At 45.2% G+C, this 20,193-nt stretch overlaps 7 protein-coding genes across 7 annotated transcripts; 5 read left to right on the top strand and 2 right to left on the bottom strand.

Moving 5' to 3' along the window:
• Window positions 1-149: 149 nt before the first annotated feature.
• FSST1_010319 (general substrate transporter) lies at window positions 150-1,918 on the top strand (the record flags this gene model as incomplete). The annotated part of the gene is made up of 4 exons (XM_083233338.1): window positions 150-330; window positions 382-789; window positions 839-1,384; window positions 1,431-1,918. 4 exons carry the CDS (start codon window positions 150-152, stop codon window positions 1,916-1,918), a joined length of 1,623 nt encoding a protein of 540 aa, XP_083080015.1.
• An 812-nt stretch (window positions 1,919-2,730) lies between these two features.
• Window positions 2,731-7,613, top strand: FSST1_010318 (uncharacterized protein; the record flags this gene model as incomplete). Its single annotated transcript, XM_083233337.1, has 5 exons — window positions 2,731-2,866; window positions 2,934-3,427; window positions 3,486-3,886; window positions 3,954-5,520; window positions 5,574-7,613. 5 exons carry the CDS (start codon window positions 2,731-2,733, stop codon window positions 7,611-7,613), a joined length of 4,638 nt encoding a protein of 1,545 aa, XP_083080014.1.
• A 1,224-nt stretch (window positions 7,614-8,837) lies between these two features.
• FSST1_010317 (pyridoxal phosphate-dependent transferase) lies at window positions 8,838-10,172 on the top strand (the record flags this gene model as incomplete). Its single annotated transcript, XM_083233336.1, has 1 exon — window positions 8,838-10,172. The coding sequence occupies one exon, from the start codon at window positions 8,838-8,840 to the stop codon at window positions 10,170-10,172; it is 1,335 nt and encodes a 444-aa protein (XP_083080013.1).
• Window positions 10,173-10,616: 444 nt separating this feature from the next.
• FSST1_010316 (amino acid/polyamine transporter I) lies at window positions 10,617-12,681 on the bottom strand (the record flags this gene model as incomplete). The annotated part of the gene is made up of 8 exons (XM_083233335.1): window positions 10,617-11,147; window positions 11,204-11,326; window positions 11,379-11,722; window positions 11,768-11,881; window positions 12,042-12,232; window positions 12,284-12,359; window positions 12,413-12,461; window positions 12,562-12,681. The coding sequence occupies 8 exons, from the start codon at window positions 12,679-12,681 to the stop codon at window positions 10,617-10,619; spliced, it is 1,548 nt and encodes a 515-aa protein (XP_083080012.1).
• A 469-nt stretch (window positions 12,682-13,150) lies between these two features.
• FSST1_010315 (cytochrome P450) lies at window positions 13,151-15,090 on the top strand (the record flags this gene model as incomplete). Its single annotated transcript, XM_083233334.1, has 9 exons — window positions 13,151-13,207; window positions 13,255-13,399; window positions 13,446-13,596; window positions 13,650-13,831; window positions 13,884-13,990; window positions 14,049-14,159; window positions 14,210-14,614; window positions 14,671-14,849; window positions 14,898-15,090. 9 exons carry the CDS (start codon window positions 13,151-13,153, stop codon window positions 15,088-15,090), a joined length of 1,530 nt encoding a protein of 509 aa, XP_083080011.1.
• Window positions 15,091-17,235: 2,145 nt separating this feature from the next.
• Window positions 17,236-18,683, top strand: FSST1_010314 (uncharacterized protein; the record flags this gene model as incomplete). The annotated part of the gene is made up of 4 exons (XM_083233333.1): window positions 17,236-17,493; window positions 17,553-17,719; window positions 17,783-18,199; window positions 18,272-18,683. 4 exons carry the CDS (start codon window positions 17,236-17,238, stop codon window positions 18,681-18,683), a joined length of 1,254 nt encoding a protein of 417 aa, XP_083080010.1.
• A 273-nt stretch (window positions 18,684-18,956) lies between these two features.
• Window positions 18,957-20,045, bottom strand: FSST1_010313 (uncharacterized protein; the record flags this gene model as incomplete). Its single annotated transcript, XM_083233332.1, has 1 exon — window positions 18,957-20,045. The coding sequence occupies one exon, from the start codon at window positions 20,043-20,045 to the stop codon at window positions 18,957-18,959; it is 1,089 nt and encodes a 362-aa protein (XP_083080009.1).
• Window positions 20,046-20,193: the final 148 nt, after the last annotated feature.

The raw sequence follows: 20,193 nt of genomic DNA, 5'->3' as shown, positions 1-20,193 counted from the left end.
TTTGATGCTGAAGCCATGGCAACACTAACACAAGCGAATGGTATCAGGCGATCACGCATACTTAAGTTGCAATCGTCCCCAGCATACTGTTAAAGTGTCGATCAACCATCTCCACTATTCCATTCTAACATTCCTGATATCAAGACGCAATGAAGGAAGAAATCCATACCGTGGAGCAAGTTCCCGGCTCGGCAACTGATGACCTGGCGGCATCCAAGACCGCAAAGGTCCAGAATGTTGCCTACAGCGATGCCATTGCCAAAGACAACCTCTCGCGAACAGCACCATCGGTGCTCAAACTCTACGCAATCGTTGCCTTTGTTACCTTAAGTATGCCAATCCATACCATAATTACATAGTCCATTATGTTGATATCTGCAGATAATTGTGGCAATGGTTTCGATGGAACCATCATGTCTTCTATCAATGCCATGGACCCATTCCATGCTTTCTTCAACACCGAAATGCAAGGTGCCTCAATTGGAGCTGTCTTTGCCCTATACAGTGTTGGAAACATCCTGGGATGCCTCGTTGCCGCTCCCGCGTCTGACTTCTTTGGTCGACGATATGGCATGATCGCCGGGTCAGTATTTGTCATCGTGGGTACCGTCATTCAGGCCGTTGCTCAGAATGTTGGAACGTTCATGGCGGGCAGACTGTTCCTCGGATTTGGATGCAACATTGCAGTGACAGCAGCTACCATCTATCTAGTCGAGATATCCTACCCTTCTTGGCGTGGAACTCTGGCTGGACTTTATAATGTCTTTGGCTGGTATATCGGATCTCTTAGTAAGTGCCGATTACAGGTTCTGCCGGTATCTAACTAACATTCTGCCAGCCTCGACTTGGACTGCCTATGGAACGGGTCGTCTGACATCAAACTGGTCATGGAGAATTCCGATCTTGATCCAAGTTGTCCCCGGCGCAATCATCCTGCTCGGAGCATGGTTCATCCCCGAAAGCCCAAGATGGCTCATGAGCCATGGCAAAGAAGAGCAGGCCCGAGCAGTCCTTACCAAGTATCACGGCGACGGCAACCCCGATTCAGCAGTTGTACAATTAGAGCTCGAAGAGATGCGAGCATCCATCGAATACCAGGCAGAAATCGAAGCCAGCCAGAAGTGGTGGGACTACCGCATGCTTGTAGATAACAAGGAGAACCTGCGCCGAATGTACTTGCTTTTCCTCGTTGCGATTTTCTCCCAGTTCATCGGTGGATCAGTCATCACCTATTACATGCCCGTCATTCTAGAGAATATTGGCATCACCAGCTCTTCTCAACAGCTTCTTCTCAATGGCGTCAACGTTATTTTCGGCTTCTTCAGCGGTGTCGCCGGCTCTTTCGGCGTTGAGAAATTCGGTCGCCGACGTCTATTTCTTTGGGGTAAGTCATCCTCCATCGCACATACAATCAAAGCTGACATTCCCAGGCACGTTCTTGACAGGTCTTGTGTACATCCCTATCAACGTCATCGCAGCCGTGTCCAAAGGTCACGTTAGCACATCAACGGGTTACGCTTTCATTGCCATGATCTTTCTTTATGGCATCTTTTGGTCTTTCTGCTGGACACCTCTGCAGTCCTTGTACCCAAGTGAAATACTCCGCAACGATATTCGAGCCAAGGGTATGGCGGCCTCGGGCTTCTTCAGCGGCATTTCCGGTTTTATCAACACTTATGCCACGCCGGTTGCGCTACAGAAAATTGGTTGGAAGACGTATACTATTTTTCTCATTTTGCATTTTGTTGAATGGGGTTTGATGTACTTTGCTCTTGTGGAGACAAAGGGTCGATCTCTTGAGGAGATTGATGAGATCTTCAAGAGTGCCAACCCTGTTAAGATGTCGAAACAGAAACATGAGGTTTATATCAAGGATGGCGCTGGTGTCACAGCGGATTTGGGGGCAAAGGATATTTAATTACTGTTAGTCAAGCTGAGCTTATGACTCATAGGCTGTAGTTTAGAACCAAGTAATCTTATGTATTTGACTTCCTTGACTTCATCTGTCTAATCTGCTGTTGAAGTTGCTAAAATGCTCTTTTGTATTCTCAATTCGACTCCAGGTCGACTCTACACCTTGGGCCGTCTCATGTCGAGAGCCAATAATAATTGGATTAAAGACTCTGTGGCGCTTCTTACTCTCCCCTAACAATCTACGTTGGTGCCAAGACAGAAAGGTGAGGCTGTCGAGCAATTGACTGGACCAGGAGCTCAGTTGCTGCAGCATCAGTAAGGATATGATACATCACCTTGGTAGAGAAGGACCTCCACACTCAAGCCAACAATCAATGATTCGGTCGACGGAATTTATCAACAGGAAGCGATCTTATCTGGCTACGTTCATTTACAGTGAAAATTAAATCTCGTTTTTACTAGCGATTCTTACACAACGTACAAAAACAAACGTGAAAAGCATGCTAATTACCCAGCGATCCTTTGACACTGCTTAGGGCCACTGAATTAAATATGTTGGCTCTATCTACTTGTTCCCGCTGTGATTGGTCACTCGCAATCAGGCAATATTCCATGTTTTGTCTCGGGGCGTTTACTCAACCTGAGCCAATCACATTCAACCATATTTTTCAGCTGACAGAACCAGCTCGTCCAACTTTCTCCTACACTTTTCTTCGTCTCCTCATCGTCAACCTGCCTTTTACAAACTAGTTGACTCCATCTCCCACTATCGATAAGTTGGTGGTCAATTTAAACCGAACCGAGACGCTCATAACCATGTCCGAAGCGGGTACGCCATCCTGGCGGAGCCGCCTCGGGTGCCATGGGCTATGTTGCGTAGCCGCTGGAAGCTCCACGGCGGCAGTCACGGAGTCTGAAGACATTCCACTAAGGAATGTAGCGATACCTCAAGGTACGTCAACATGTTCGACACACTTTCAATACTACAATTAGGAATCAAGGCTGACTCGTCACCGTAGGCAGAGCATCAGCTGGCCTGCCACCCGACCAGATATCTCGGAGGACCGAGCCTACGGAAAACACAGCGCCAGTCTCGATTCCTCAACCGAACGATGAAACATCCATACAACCTGCCATCGAATCCCAAGATAGTGCAATCAATTCTAAACCGTCCGACAGCTATGATGCGCTCCGAGAACAACAAAAAGAGCTCCAGAAGCTCTGGAAAGAAGCGATGGACAAATTTGAAGCCTCTCAAGACGGTGTTAATCTGAGTGAGGTTTTAAAAACTCAAAAAAAGATCGATACGGCAAATTCGGAAGTGGAACTGGTAAAGATCATCAAAGCACTTGAAGGGGAGATGAAGCGTGTTGGTATTAGAGGTAAAATAGCCGATACTATTGGCAAGGTCGTTCCTCATCTCAATCGCTTTGCAATTGTCGGGGATATCGCCGTTAGCGCTAATCCGAATCCTGCTGCGCTGCCTTGGGCTGCTGTGCGATTTGTTCTACTGGTATCTCCCCTCATTTGTATTGTCTTCTCTTTACGTTGGATATACTAATTGTTGACAGAACATCACTGCTGGCGAAGAGATCAGAGGCAAGATTGTCGAAGGCATCGCCGAAATACTTATCCTGATGTTTGAATGTTGTGTTTATCATGAACTTCACCTGACCACAGCGGTCCCTAAGCGTCTGTCTGCAGTTAAACGTTTACGTGACGCTATTGTTGATGCTCTCTCGCAATGTATCAGGTTTCTTGCCTTCGCTATCCGCCGCCAAGAAGCTGGTGCAAAAGCTCTAACTGATGTCTTTCGCTTGGAAGACTTCTCGGGATACTTGAAGGATCTCTATAAAGTCAAAGTCCAGCTCCATGATGCTGGCTTATCATGCGAGATGTATCAAAATTCCCAAAGCCGAGAATTACTTAAGGACTTGCACAAGCTCATCATCACCATGAGGGAGGGTTCCATGTATGTACTTCGCACCTTATTGGCCTTCACAATTTATGTTCGTTTCAAAGCTAACGCATACTGTTAGTCAAAGATTGGAGCAAGAGGCAAGGTCAAAACTCAAAAACCTTCTACTTGACCCGAAAGATGCATTTGATCATATTCAACACCCAGAAGACTCCTTATGCCTTCCTGGTACTCGACAAAAAGTTCTTCGTGAGATCTACGATTGGACTGAAGATGCTGGAAGCCCAACTATATGTTGGTTGCCAGGACTAGCCGGTACGGGAAAGAGCACCATTTCGCGCACGGTCGCTCGTGATTTGAAGGGTCAATCACTGGGAGGTTGTTTCTTCTTCAAGAAAAGTGCTGGCAGTCGAGCGGGTGGGCGATCGATATTTCCCATCATTGCATACCAGCTTGCTCTTAATATCCCACCAGTACGCCAACACATCATTGATGCAGCCCAGGAAGACCTCTCCCCATTGACGGGTTCTATGCATGAACAATGGAGAAGGCTTATCCAGGAACCGCTCGACAAAGTTCAAGATAAAGAGTTTCTACGACAGGTGGTTTTGGTTGTTGACGCACTTGACGAGTGCGCTAAAGTCGATCAAGAAACTGTAATGGCCCTTTTGACGAAGTGTTCCGATGTTCTGAAGGTTTTTGTTACAAGCCGACCAGAATTCAAGATTGAAGCATATTTTGCTCGCCAGCAATTCCACCGAGAAATAGTGCTTCACCGAGTCGAATTGGACGACATCCAGAGCGACATCAAACTATTTCTGAGGTACCATATCAGAATTCTACTTTTGGAGCACAATGCATGTTTTACGGACAAGGCATTGTGCCTTAAAGATGACTGGCCGGGTAATGATCGATTTCAAACCCTTGTCAACAGGTCAATTCCGTTGTTCATCGCCGCTGCAACCTTTGTTCGCATGATCGTGGATACCGACTGGGCAGGAAGTCTAGATTCTAAACTTGATTTCATCATTGAAAAGTCTAGCAACGTCAGTTCCGCTTATGAAATGATATACAATCCAGTATTGTATCTCATATCAAACGGTCCGCCACACGAGGCGCGGCTCGAAACCCATGATAGGTTCACTTACATCATCGGCTCAGTCATCCTTCTGGCCAGTCCTTTATCTATCGCATCTCTTGCTGTTCTTCTTGGAGTCGAAACTCACGATGTCATTGCCCAGATCAATCCACTCCGTTCAGTTCTCGAAATTTCGCGAGATGGAAGCCCCATCAAGCTATTCCATCTTTCGTTCAGGGACTTTCTTCTCAGCGACTCAGCCGAGAAGCTGAAAGTGGATGAAGCTTTGACTCATTCCAAGTTGGCAAGCAGATGTATCAAACACCTCCAGAAAGAACTAAGAATTGACATTTGTGGCCTTGAATCACCCGGTAAATGTCGTTCGGATATTGACCCCGCCATAATCAATCACCATGTAACCAAAGAAACTGAATATGCGTCTCTGTATTGGGTCCATCATCTCATCGGTTCCGGCAAGCAAGTACGAGACGATGATGAAGAGCATCAGTTCTTGAAAGAATTTTTCCTAAACTGGATTGAGGTATTGTGCTTGATAGGAAAGGTCATCGAATCTATGAACATTCTACAAGCACTGCTCGATATTATCAACGTAATTATTATGTTCTCTGATTCACCACTTGTCTTCGCTAACCATACTTACAGGGAGACGAGATGTTACGATTTGTGCAGGATGCGATTCGGTTCGTTCGCTTTTTCAGGGCAGCAATCGACGAATATCCTCTTCAACTATACCACTCGGGAACAATATTTTCCCCTCGCTCGAGCATCGTGCCACAGCCCTTGAAAGACCGCCCCTGTCCAACATCAGTCATGAGACTACCCACCGTTGATTCAGACTGGCCGCAAAGCTTACAGGCCTTCGAGATAGGGGAAAACTCCATTGGTATACAGCTAGCTTTTTTATCCAATAACCGTGTGATCTCATGGGGGCTCTATCGTGACGCGAAGATATGGAATGTATCCTCTGGTATCTGTCTGCAGACACTGGAAGATGACAAGGGCTTTAGAGGAGGTTCTCAACCTGTTGCTATAGGACTGTTTTGCGAGGGACATTTACTCGCTATGGGCACCGATGAGAGAATCGAGATCTGGGATTTCAACTCGCATTCAATGATCAATCGTCTGGCATTAAAGGGAAGGTTGGTTCTTAATGTCGCTTTTTCGGACGATGGTACGCGACTTTGCTCCATCTCGAAGGCTTCTGCCGAAGTGCATAACGAGCCTCTTTTGCACATTCACAACATTGGTACAGGAGATTGCACCTTCGAAGTTCAAATACGGAACGACTATAGTGTAATATGTTTCTCTATGAAAGGCCATTGGCTAGCATGTGTTGCAGATAAGTCAATCTGGCTTTCATCTTGGGGTTCGTTGAAAGCCCCGAAATGGGTCAAGTTGGGTGCTGAAAAATACACTAACCCCTACGTTGAGTTTTCGTTGGATGGATCTTTACTCGCTTTGTCTTCGTGGTATGGGTATGTCAGGATTTGGCGGACTGGATCGAAGCAGCTTTTACGGACTTTGCAATGCCCCTACGCAGGGTCAATTAGTGGGTTGTCTTTGACACAGGATTGGCTAGTAGTTTCGATCTCGAGCCATGCCGTGGTATTCAATTTAAAAAGCGGGAGGGTATCTCACGAGATAAATAAGATTGCAGAAGGTAATCTGGCAATCTCATCCGATTCGAAGTTTCTTTCAACGGTTTCAGAAGTCGGTACTGTCAGAGTTTGGAACCTTTTCCCCAAGCAATCGTCCAATATTGAGGACTTTCATCCGAATCCTGTGGAATTTCTAACTATAACATCAGACAACAGAAGGGTAATATCTGCCTGTAAGGATCAGGTCAAGAGCTGGAATGTTTCGCGGGGGCAGTGCTTGTATACCTCCAGTGATTCAAACTTGATGTTCCGCATCGCAACTCAAGACGGGTCATTTTTCGCCACGGGACTAGAACGCCGTGTTGAGATCTGGAATACAAATCCAATGCGCCTAGTCAAATCGTTTCGAAGGGAGGATGGGCCATTCAGTGTTGCAATCGACCCGTGGGCCATTTCTGGAGACGGTCAGCTTCTTGCTATATCATCATTACACCATGAACATCGGATAGAGAGGATCGAGTTATGGGATGTTAATACTGCTCTGCTTCTACAAACCTTCGAATTTTCACTGTTGAGCCATCTCGACATTGCCTTTGCACCAGATGGATCACAAATTGCCATTACGACCAAGGACACCATCGAGATTTGGCAGATTTCAAGACCATGCAAGCTTCATACACGCATTAAAGATATTGGACGATACTTCTTTCCTTCTTTATGGTTCGATAATAAGCGGCTTGTGGGCATGTGTCCATCGGGAGATATAAAAGCTTGGGACATAAACACAGGAAAACTCTCAAGTTGGTGCCGGACAGACAAATATAGGTTGGCTAGAAGCTTCGTCGATTACGACGTGCTCTTTGATCACGTCGGGCCTGATGGGCATCTTAGACACGATGTGTTAAGAGAATTGCAACTTTCTGACGATAGTAATTGGATAGTGAGAAGTGAGGAGAAGGTTCTTTGGCTACCGCCGGAGTATAGACCAAGCAAAGAGTATGCCTTGGGATCAACGTATACTTCGGGCTCAATGATTGCCATCGGTACCAAGTTAGGGAGAGTCTTCAACTTATACATGGCTTAATGAAATGGAAAGAAGAAGTCTATCGATTCAAGAACCTAAAGATCTCCAGCTCACTCGTGATTATTCGGTAGTAAGAATACATATTTAGCAAACCCCTATGATCTGAGAGCTTGTAGAGACAAAGTACATTGGCCTGTTTACCTGGAAACTCTATAGAATATTTACCTATTCGAAATGGAAGGTGAGTGCTCTCGTCTTCGCCCATTCAATATCCAAGTGATGGAAGGGGGATTTACATCAAAAATAGAAAACCTACCTTTGCTAGACTAGTACAAGACGCTGTGAGACTTACACCGCAAATAGATCAGATCTGAGCAAGTCATTTCCGACTTGAAAGGCGCGTCTGGTTTCCTATCGTGAACGCATCACGTCATTTCTCCCTTCTGGCCTTACTTTCCTGGGAGAATACTCTTTACATACATGAAGTTGCCAGCGTCTACGCTGCTATCGAACTTCCGCATTGTGAGCGTGTTGTATTTGGAGAAAAGCTCAAAAACATGGAGTAAGAATTGACTTTTGTTTTAAGGTATACATTTGCATTTTTTGTAACAAAAAGTTGCCCCTTTGTCATCAGAGATTGTTATAAGTATGTTGATCTATTTATGACGAGACGTAAAGCATGATCGTTTATAAAAACAAGGGCTTCGATTAGGAAACAGCTGTTTGCCGTTAAAATAGCTAGTTGGCAAATCATGTCTTGTTGATGCTTAAACTATTTCAATCAGAGTGGAAATAAATCAGTGTCTCGAAACATACATTTCGGATAACCGCTGGCCTGTCTTGAGAACAACAAATGTTGATGGATATCTAATCTACGGATAGAGCATTAAGATTAGACATTGCCATTAGCTATCCACATGATTACAACCCACAGTACTCCATCATGACCATGATCATGACTCCACTGACCCCATAAATAATTGCATGGACGCAAGTTTTCCGAGGGAAACATATATTCGCGCACGTTTGCCACGGAAAGATTCACATTACTGGGCCATTTTTTATGTGGTTTCCAATACTTACCGGCTGTTTCCGAAATAATTCCTCTTATCAGGCTGCATTGTTGTTGTATTCGCTGCATATCTCCAACAGCGCAAGACAAGTTTCCCGCGGAGAATAGTATCTATCGTTTCTTCAGTAATTTACAACATATAAATAAGAAACCTTTGTCTCTGATTTCAATGTCAGTCAACACACATCACACGTTCCATTCATTTATCAATTATGGCATCTTCCACCGCAGAGTTCTGGTCCAAGGCCGACAGTTATGTGATGACCACAGGAGTTCCCTTTTCGCCTGTCATCATCTCGAAAGCCCTGGGAACGCGACTCTATGACACAAATGGCAAGCAAATTCTCGACTTTACTTCTGGTCAGATGAGCTCCCTTCTCGGTCACTCTCACCCAGAGGTCGTTGAGGTTGTCAAGCACTACGTATCAGAATTGGATCATCTTCTCAGCAACATGATCACACATCCCGTTATCAATCTTGCTGAGAGATTAGCCAAATTTCTCCCTGGCCCTCTGCAAAAGTCCTTCTTCCTAAACACTGGCTCCGAGTCCACCGAGGCTGCTATCAAGATCGCCAAGTGTTACACCGGCAAGTTCGAGATTGTGGCCTTCTCAGCCAGTTATCATGGTTTGACTCAGGGTTCTGGCTCTGCAACATACTCTGCTGGTCGCAGACGGGGTGGTCCGACCATGCCAGGATCGTTGGCTTTCCCTGCACCATACGGTTACCGATCTCCCTTCCGAAAGCCTGATGGATCTTGGGATTGGGAGACTGAGATGGACTTTGGTTGGTCCCTGATTGATCGCCAAAGCGTTGGATCCCTTGCCGCCTTTATCATGGAGCCCATTCTTTCCACCGGTGGCATTCTTGACCTGCCTACGGGCTACTTGAAGCGCATGCAAGACGAATGCCGTAAGCGCGACATGTTGATCATCATGGACGAGGCTCAGACTGGAGTTGGCCGAACCGGCAAGATGTTCGCTTTTGAGCATGAAGAGGGCGTAGTCCCTGATATTCTGGCCCTCTCCAAAACTCTGGGTTGTGGTCTTCCCCTCGCCTCCGTCAGCACTACAGCCGAAATTGAGCGTGGCTGCAAGGAGGCTGGTTTCCTTTGGCTCACCACCCATCTCAACGATCCTCTTACCGCTGCCGTCGGTGACAAGGTTCTTGAGATTGTCGAACGTGACAACATTTGTCAAAAGGCCAACGAGAGAGGTCAACAACTCCGCGCTGGTCTCGAGAAGCTTCAACAAAAGTATTGGTGCATTGGAGATCTCCGAGGCCGAGGCCTTTTACAGGGTATCGAGATTATTGCTGATCCCAAGACAAAGGCTCCTGGTGCTGATTTGGGTCAGGCTATCTCTGACAAGGCAATGGAGTTGGGTTTGTCCTGTAATGTTGTCAATTTACCCGGTATGGGTGGAGTTTTTCGTTTGGCTCCCGCTGTCACTGTCACGGCTGAGGAGATTGAACAAGGGTTGGATATTCTGGACAAGTCGTTTGGATCGGTATTGGAGTTACGCGGTCAAATGACAGCTGCGGTTTGATGTTTTAGATGTAGAAGAATCAGAGCACATAGACATACAATTAGATCGTGTTTTGCCATTCTTAAAGCATATCTGTACGTGTTGGAAATGCCCCTGCAAGAGACAACCGGCGATAAGACCGGTGATAAGATAGCTGATAAGATAAGCGCGGCCCGAGGCTAATCCGAGCAGGGATAACTCCGTTGGTAGCAATCCCCTTATTAAAACAGGCTTACCCTGCTTCCTAGATAGAAAAACAAGGCATACTAAAATCCTTGTTTATATGCTAAATATGGTGCAAATAGCTGGTCATCACAAACTATGCTCTAGTTTTAGTAGTGTCTCAATTTTAGTTAAATCGCCTGGTTTCGCTTGGGTCCCAGGCCGATCGATACTACCTTAACCTAGACTAACTGCAACTAAACCAGGCCCCAGATTACAATATTCTTTCGGCTCGTCATGTCTTCAATGAGCATGAGTGTCGGCATCTAAAGTGCGCTGTATCCTTTGGCTGGGCAACCATTTATCGGCTGGAGTAAACCACCAAGTCAGCAGAGCAAGGATCGTAGTTCCAGCCATAATAATAGGCGCGTAGTTAAGAGATTCGGCAGTAACAGGAAAGATGTAGGGCGAGTATAAAACAGCGACAACCCATCCATTCCAAAAGACTGCAATAAACTGAAAAGGCTTGCTCAGTCGTCCTAAACTCCAGGCGGGCTTGGGGAAGTTCTTGGGCGTGAGTGTTAGTCGAGCAAGGCAGATAAGTCCGTATGCAGCAGCCGAGGGCACACCAGCTGCAGATACCAAGGAAGTAAAAGCAACTGCTGATGGAAGTATAGTACAAGTTATAATAGAAGAGACTCCCCAGACAACTAGAACAGCATTTCGAGGCTGCCCTGCTACTACCTTGGAAACCCAGGAAGACCATGGGAGGACTCCGTCTCGTGCCACGGCGAATACCAGACGAGAAGCTGCGAGAACAGCAATTGCTGTGTTCTAGAAAATATGTGAGCTCTATGAATCTAAAGCGGATAGCAAGGATGAAGACTTACAAACCATAGCGCCATTACACACACAATATTCATCACAATATGCCCACCATCTCCTAGGATATCAGCATAAACTGAGACGAAAGGTTGTGGCCCCCCGTAAGAGAAGAGCGTTTCGGCATCGGGCTATTATCTCGTCAGTGATTCGCCATGAGTTTTAGAAGAGAGGTTGAAATACCACACAGAATAAGAACAGGATGACAACAGCAAAGCCACCGATGCCGCTGACAACTGTACTCCAAAAGATGCCCCTGGCCGCTGCAACCGAAGCATTCTTAGTCTCTTCGGCAACATGCCCTGATGCATCAAAACCAATCAAGATTCCAGCCGTGGCTAGGTAAGAAAGGCACCAGTTCCATCCAGCAGGAGCACCGGTGCCGTTGTAAGTCGTCATAAAAGCATCGTGTGTGGATCGAAAGCCAATAGTCTTGCTTGTGGCAATAGGGAGCCAAATTAGGTTAAGAACAAAGTCAAGAACGACAACACTGCTAGATAGAGTGAAGATCCACTTGAAGTACCGGGCTATTGACATTAGACAAGTGGCATGCAGTCGACATAGAGACTCACGAGGAAGCAAATTCCAGATACAGGCTAGAGCAAGCATAATTTCGGTGAGGATCCATTGCACGGCGCGGAATTTAACGCTGGATGAGTCCGACGGAAAGTCTGTGCCAAACACAACTATTTCCTAGTATACGTTAGCCTGATCGAAACATAATATCTATGAGGGTAGTATATACTGAGAGCATGTAGTTGACAGCAGCTTGTGTATTACCTAGATATCAAAATGCGGTTAGAAACACTGAATACATCAAATTCATGAGAAGAACGCTGAACTCACTGGCACAGAAGGTAGTCCAAGCAGTGGTAGACCACCAAGCCACAACAAAGCCAAAGAGTCGACCGAAGCGAGGACCACCGGCTTCAGCTGCCCAGAGGTAGATTGAACCAGCCAAAGGTAAAGACGAGCATGTCTCGGCTATTACAGCAGCGGTAATGAATGTGAAGACACAAGTGATGATATAGCTCGTCCTTTTGAAAGTTATTAGCCCACGTTGATATTTTGTCTGGTGCAGAACTCACCAATATGCCAAGTTACCACCAGCTGCAATACCAGTTGAAAAGGTGACTCTTACGCCACCAATGAAATAAAGTGCGGCTAAATACTGGTTAGTCTCTGTAGCTCCGGTATGCACAAGTGAAAGATCTGACCAAAAGTTGTGGCAAAGTTGTGAAACTGGTTAAAGCTACGTTGTAAAACCTGTGACGAATTAGCTTTCGCTCAAAGAAGGAAAACTCTTATTATTACAGGTTTGTATCCTAGATTTTCCTTAGATCTTTGCGTCAGCTTCTAGTCTCACACTTGGGATATTGACTGGAGAACAAACAAGAACGATATTGTCAGACACGTTGTCGGTCGTATCCTTAATATTGGCCTTCCCGCCTGTTTCGCCGTTTCTGTCGTCCGGTGTTGTCGACATTGTGGCCGTTTTCTTCTTGTTTGATGCGGCTTCAGTGCGGCTTCGGAGATAATGGAAGAATAATGATGTGGGAATAATCTGTGCGGCCAGAAAGTTACTTTGTGCTTTATATATTAGGCCAATTCCGGCGTATAGACTAGACTAGTATTCGCTTCTAGGGACTAATTTGAGATACTAGCCCGTAACGGTTTACACTTTTATCTTGCCGATGTAATAGCAACACCAAAGCACGTCATCGGCTTTATAATTGTGTGACAACAATCGAGACAGATAATGACCAGAATGGGATTTTATACCCGACACCAATATGATTAAAACCCACCTTGACGGCTGAAAATCCATTTATAGACAAATCTAGCGTTCCTGTCAAAGAATTACGTGATTGGTATATGTATTGCTCAATCCCGAGGTTGAACAAAATTGACATGATCCCCGGCATCAATTCAACAATACGGTAACGCATTCAATGATGACTTTACCTTTCATTGAACTTGGTGCAGCATTTGTTGTCGCATTCATTATATATGTATGAATACTTCTTTTTTTGGTTGTACAAGCTGACCAATTTGGTAGCGTTTTATATCAGAATATACGTCCCCTCTTTCCAAGATTCCAAACGCAGGCTTTGGTGCAGCTTTCTCAAATCTTGCCTGGAAATTTCCACAAGAATACAATGGAACAATTACTCTCAGTCTACCCAAATTACATAAAAAACTCGGTAGGTAAAGTGTAATAATCTCAAAACCAGACCCTGACACTACCAGGCCCTCTGATCCGTATTGGCTCAAATGAAGTATCCTTCTACTCGCGAGATACATATGAAACGGTGCATAAAGTTGGAAGCAAGTTCAAGAAAGATCCAAGAGTCTATGGTGAGTTTGTGCAAGGCGGTCATCCGGCTCTGTTCTCTATAACGTAAGTTTGAAACGGTTCCAGATGCTTTTCGTCTTTGGACTAATGCGTAACAGAGATCCAGTAGAGCATGCGAAGCGTAGAAGGATCATGTCTCAACTCTTTAGTCGGAGTAAGGTACCCCAGCTGGAGAAATTGATCTCTCACCATGTTGAGAGATTTGTCCACAAGATTCGAGATGGAGATTCTGTCGTGGATTTGGGCGTTGCATCACGAGCTCTTGAAGCAGATATAATGTGTAGGAACTCTTTAGCATCCTACACTCGATTTATTGCTAATCTTCAGCATAGCTGACTTCTCCTTTGGAACATCTATCAACGCTATTGACTCTTGGGCTGGTGGGAAGCAGCTAGCAATGGTTGAGAAGAACGATGAGAAGGCTACATGGATGCCTGTGGTGAGTGTTTAAACGATAATGTCCCCTACAAATACTGATACTACCCATCCTTTCTTAGCTCACTAACTTCCCTCTCTTATGTGAATTATGGGAGAAGGTTGGGGAAAGTCTCTATGGCTTGACGGGTTTCCGAACTCAATATTCTCAAGGCCTCACTGACTTCCAAAACGTAAGTTCAACATTCCAAGGTTCAATGTCAGTCAGAATTAATGCATCTAGTGGGCTCGAAATTCATGGCAAGCCGCTCTCTCGGCTAGCTTTCAATCTGGCCAGCCTAGTGTCAACTCTCCGAATCTCATACAAACTTTGTGCAATGCTGGTCTACACGCCGAAACCGCCTTGTCCGAGGCAGGTGAGAATCTTGGTCCCGGGACTGACACCACTTCGGCAACGCTTGCCCATATCATCTGGGCTCTGGCACACAACCCCAGTTACCAAGATGCCTTGTATCAAGATCTGGCCCATGTCTCCTTTGCAACAGACATGACTTCACTCGAGAATATTCCTCGCCTGCAGGCTTGTGTCAAAGAGGGTATTCGGTGGGCTGGTGCTGCAGCAGCCATGCTTCCTAGGATTGTACCGCCTGGAGGAATTGAGTTACATGGTACCTTTATCCCAGAAGGGGCGAGTATCACTAATTCCCCTATACAAGAAAATGTTACTAACCAAAGTGGTTGTAGACGGTGCTCACATCCTCGCCTATCTGGTATCTCCACGACACGGGGGCATATCCAAGTCCCAAGCTTTACAATCCGTATCGATGGTTGTCTCAGGACGGAAAGTCTTTGATCCAAGATAGCCTTCGTGATCGCTTTTACATACCATTTTCACGAGGAGCCAATATCTGCTTGGGAGCCCAGTGAGTCAAGCTCCAAAACTATGTTGTGCTAGTAGTAACGAACTTTAGTTTCTCGCACCTGGAGCTATATGTTTCTATATCTCAATTTGTCCGCAACTTTCGTTTTGAGCCGCGAAACGTATCGCAGCCTATCGTTGATAACGAAACGTGGAATGCAGTTTCTCTTCCAGAACGTAAAGAGTGGGTTGCAGCAGTATTGTCAGAAAGTCTACAAGTTGTTATTAAAAAGAGAGTAGTATAAGTGATAATTATGAATGACGAGAGATTCGCATCTTACTATTTGGAAACTTAAAGTGGAGACTGAGAATAGATATCAGTGGGTCTCTCTATTATGGAATAGCGAAGATCAGCGAACAAATGCAATTGAAGAGCAGATTCTAGTTCTTGATCACGTGATACCCTTGACCTTCAACACACATTAGTATCTCGAAGAACATCTTAATAAACAATTGAGGATATTGATTAAAATTGCAATCGCTCAGGGCTTACGGCTGATCCTCGTGCTTTCAGACTATATAATCTCTCTTCTCCCATGTTCCCTCTTCTCTTCCTTCTTCTTTCTTCATCATCATCTGTCCTTGCTGGCCCGCTGATACCTGTCACCCACATAATCCAACTGGCTTGTGTTTGGCCATTGTGTGAGACAGCTCACCTGGTGTAGCCTGCCGTGTTCATCACCAACCCATCGTTCAGCACAAGCTGAAGGCTCGGGTTTGGCATTCATTCGACCAGTGTTCTACGGAACTTTCAATCTCAGTACTTTTATCGAACCTTCAACAAACACTGGCTATCATGAAAATGGCTTCAAGACTCCACAACCACGAAAAAGAGTTTGAAGCACCGTATCACAACTTCCTGAGCGTAAGGCGTCTCTTCAATGATACTGGTGAATTCGTTAGTCGCAGTTTGCCAACATGGTACTACGATTACACCGCCTTTTCTCACGTTCACCACAACCAGGACCTTCCGTTCCGGTTCCTGTTCTAGAGGACGTGGTATCTCAAAGAGACATCGGCGTCTTGATAAACGCCTGTTGGCCGGTGGTATCAGAGCAGCGGGATAACATAGCTCAATATTGTGGTTTCACCAATTTCAAGGAGATGGCTGCATATATTGATGTAATCTGTAAGTGGAACAATATATTGCTTCTTATCGACATCAAACTTGCCCCTTCGACAAGTGCCAGATGTTGGCCATGAAGCTGCCCTTCTCTTATCCGGTGAACAACATGTTTCCGACAACATTCTACGTGGCGACTGGCCTTGTTCACTAGTTTAGAAGACTGATGATGAGGCTGTGGGGGACGATCTGGAATTCCAGAACTTTATCAAGAAGCACGACTTCTACAATGCCTCACCACATGACTTCCCTTTCGCGAAATTCAGCAAACCAAGTCCAACTGCAGTCCTAAAGGCGTACCATGCGTCCGTGATTTCATCGATCAAATTTTCAAGCATTGTACCTAACCAACCTCCCTACCGGTCCAGAATCGCCATATTCCGTCAAGGTCTTTCCCACCTCCGCCACCAAACGCATTGCATCCCAAGGCATTTGTACTCGCTCAAGCTGTGCAGAACCTTCTAGTCGCTCCCCAAGATTGGAAGTCCGACCGCGTCTACTCACGAGATAGGACTCAGTACCGACACCGTTTTCCGACTCCTGGAATCGTCGGGGGTGGAACGGACAAAACAGTTGGCGGTTTGTACTCGACGGAGGATCTTCATCGAGCCATCTTGATGTTCTACGCCTTGGTCAACCGACGGACTATAGCTCCTAGTTCGCCAAATAAAAAGGGCTGGATTGACAGTACACCAATCCCCATGATTGTTGAATACCCCGGATATTGCTATCCAAAGACTGAAGTCGGTCAGCCTGTTAGGGAGACACAATCTCAAACAATGGACGGCCAAGTCGACAGCGATTGGGGTGGCAACACGTTCGAACCTATAATTAATTATAGGACAGTTAATTAGTAAGTTAAATATATAGCTCTTAACTCTGTTGCCACCGGTTATAGTAAAATGCATTTAGATTAATATACCTTTGGCAAGGTAGGTTCCGGACAAATAAGAATAAGAGCATAGCTTTAACCTCGGTCAATTACAGTAAGTATTTACATAATTATCATGTGTGTGTGATATGTCGCAACCTATTCCTGTTTTAGATTAGAGTAGATAGTAGACCCACAAAGAACCGAGGCTTGTAATAAGTGGAACGCTAAGAAGATAAGCTAGCAGGGCTTTGTAAGGATGCTAAGGCTATTAACCTGTCGAGGTAAAAAGGATAAGTATAAGGAAAGATATTGCCTAGAAGATATTTAGACTAAATCGTTCTTATTTTCTTATATCTTTGATTTCTAAACAGAATTATACCAAGTCTAAAAATAATGGCTCAGGCATCAGCGTGGATCACTGATAGCAGTAATTATATCCACTTTATGGCTATATTACTGGCCGTGTGCTATTCTGTACTAGTACAAGCCCTACGATACCGTCGCAAAGCACAGATTGAGGCTTCATTTGCTAGCGGCAAAAGACCTCTATCAAGTATGACGGCAAAAGAAGCCTATAATATCATTACCCAACTGCAGCTGCTGGAGTTCCCATACGCCTTTGAAAAAGCTCGCAAGATGGCTTTGCTCAAGGTAAGAAAGAAGTACCTTGCCCTGTGAAATTGACATCCTTGGGATTAACTATAAACTAGGCCGGCGGTATACCAACCATGTCTAAGTTGTTTGCCGTGACAGGTCAGAACAACAAAAGAAACGCAGGAAAGCGAGCCATCGATACCCAAATTCTTCTTCGCGAAGCACAGTCTCAACTTCGAGACTCCGATCGTTATGCCACCGCCGTCGCACGAATGAACTATCTGTACGTGACCTCGTTACCCACTTCCAGAGTCGCCAAGATAGTATAAGTTATTAAAACCATTAGCCACGCTCGCTACCGTCGCGCCAATAAGATCACAGATCTAGATCTATTACACACTCTTGGTGATGGGCTTGGAGAAATATTCGAGGTGATTCAAAGGGAGGAATGGAGGCAATTAACTGATGTCGAAAAATGTGCAATCGGTGTCTTTCATAAGAATCTAGGTGACGATATGGAAATTCCATTTGATCCTCTTCCTCATAGCAAGGAGGGATGGAATAGCGGCCTTGAATTCGCCCAGGAGCTGAATACCTGGACACACCAGTATGAGCAGGAAGTCGCTCAACCAACTACTACTAACGATCAGTACGTTCGAGTATATGTTGATTCGGCTGTTTCTAAGATGCCAAAATTCGTGACAGCCACTATCCGAAAGATTTTGGCCGAAAGTTTGGATGACACTATGCGGGCGAGTCTCTGGTAAGTCAATCTCCCTAAGAAGAACTGTTCTCAAGTGTGTGTACAAGACCTAAAGGAAATGCCTACTACTAGTCTTGAGCGCCCTGGATTTGTTCTCAGTGCACTCATCAAGCTTATCCGCATTTTTCGGATTACATACTTGCGATACATGGCTCTACCACGCTCTCACCCTATCAAGCTCGTTGCCAGCCAGCCAAACCCAGGCACTACTCTTTTCAACTTCGACCAACTTAGCTTTCAACCTTGGTATGTAAAGCCAAGCTTCTGGGCGTCATGGGGTCCTGTTGCACTCCTGCTGAGAACTTTCGGTGGCAAAGTGCCCAGTTGGTCCAAGGAAAAATACCAACCCCAAGGATACGACTTGATGACTATTGGCCCTGATCCGCAAAAGGGAAAGGGCGCGGAAGAAATGGTAACAGCATTAAGTGTTATTAAGGCAAGAGGAGTGGCAACATGCCCGTTTTCTCAAGGTTTAGATTCTTAAAATATATTAATTATTTAATTACTAGTCAATTTTAATAGTTATATAAAGAAATTAACCTATAGAAATAACTCCTATAATACTTAATACTATAGTTAAAGTTTCTTTAATTAAAAGATAAAGTATTAAACTTAAAGGTTAAGTGAAAGATATATTAGATATAACTAAGTAAGTAAATAGCTAATTAAACTAGAGGCTAGAAACTACTCAGTTTAATAAGTATTCTTCTTAGAGGCTCTAGTAAATAGAGTATCTTTCTACTTAACTATAGTCCACTTATATAGGAGCTACCTGAAAGAAGACCGACTGACCATTATCCAAGTCAAGAGTGATCTTATCATTTAGCCCTTTAGTAGAGGTATTGCCTGACCAAACTTGGGTAAGTGAGTACTTAGGGCTGCGAAAACCAAGCTGTCCGAGTGTGGTCGACAGTCTTTGTACTCCTTCTCCAACAGTATCGAAATTTCCTCTGCCGTGGTTTGGTCCCAGGTTTGTCATCAAAAGATAGGCTTGCCCATTATCACTCGGGCCAGCAACCCAAGCTTGTAGTTGTTGGGCAGTATTGCGGCCTGTCCCCGGATTACGAGGCTGCATGGGCCATTTCGTGCAGAAGTCTCTGGCACGGATTGTGCCAGGAGAGGTAAGGAGCTTTCTTCCGAGGTCATCAATGTTTGTCAGATCAGATCCCATAATCAGATTGGCAGAGGCGCCAATCCAATGACTCATGACTGTCAGACGTTGATTATCGTTGATACCAGAAATGGCCTCTGGGTTCGCAACAAAGAGATTGTCGAAGTCTGGTCGTGTCCGCATCAGCTTTTTCCCCTCCACTATCTGGTTGATAAAGAGCCGATATTGCTCAATAGTTCCTTGAACCTTCCACATGCCAATGAAGCTTTTCGAATTGTTATTGTTAATGTCCACAGCAACGCGCATAGTATCAGTGTTCTTGTCCCAGATTTCCATATATGGCGAGTTGCGACAAACATTTGAAGAAACATCGAGGCGAATCCTTTTTTCATTGTTCGCGATAGCATTATGCATAGCAATAGCTGCACCGCTAGTATCATCCGGTATAGGCTTGGATCCCACGATAGATCCTGGAGTAATGAAATCGAGTTTGATCATATCAGCGCCCCAGGATGCCCACAAGTCGATCAGCGAATCGTAATATAGCTGTGTATCCGGATGGCTGTAGTTGAAATAACAATTGGCCGTCTTAGCAGCTTTAACAGGCACCAAGGTGCTACCGGCATTGGTATCAGGCGGAACAGGCCAACAGCCAGATGGTGCACGTTGCTCAACCGACGCTGCTGTAACTGAAACGGCCAAGGCAAGGTATATGGTAAAGATTTTTGGAACCATAGTGAAATTGTTTGCGATCTTAATGAAGAGATGTAAAGATCTCTTTACAACCTTGACTGAGGGTTGAAAGACTTCGCGTGACATTTCCAGGGGTAGTGGCTTACAAGGGCACGCTGTCCGCCAATTTAGTGTGCAATTCATCGAATCA

Source organism: Fusarium sambucinum, chromosome III, assembly GCF_050947815.1.
Source record: "Fusarium sambucinum isolate potato_lamoka chromosome III, whole genome shotgun sequence".
NCBI lineage: Eukaryota > Fungi > Ascomycota > Sordariomycetes > Hypocreales > Nectriaceae > Fusarium > Fusarium sambucinum.
Note: the sequence above shows the minus strand (reverse complement) of the source record. Positions and strands in the feature narration are given on the sequence as shown.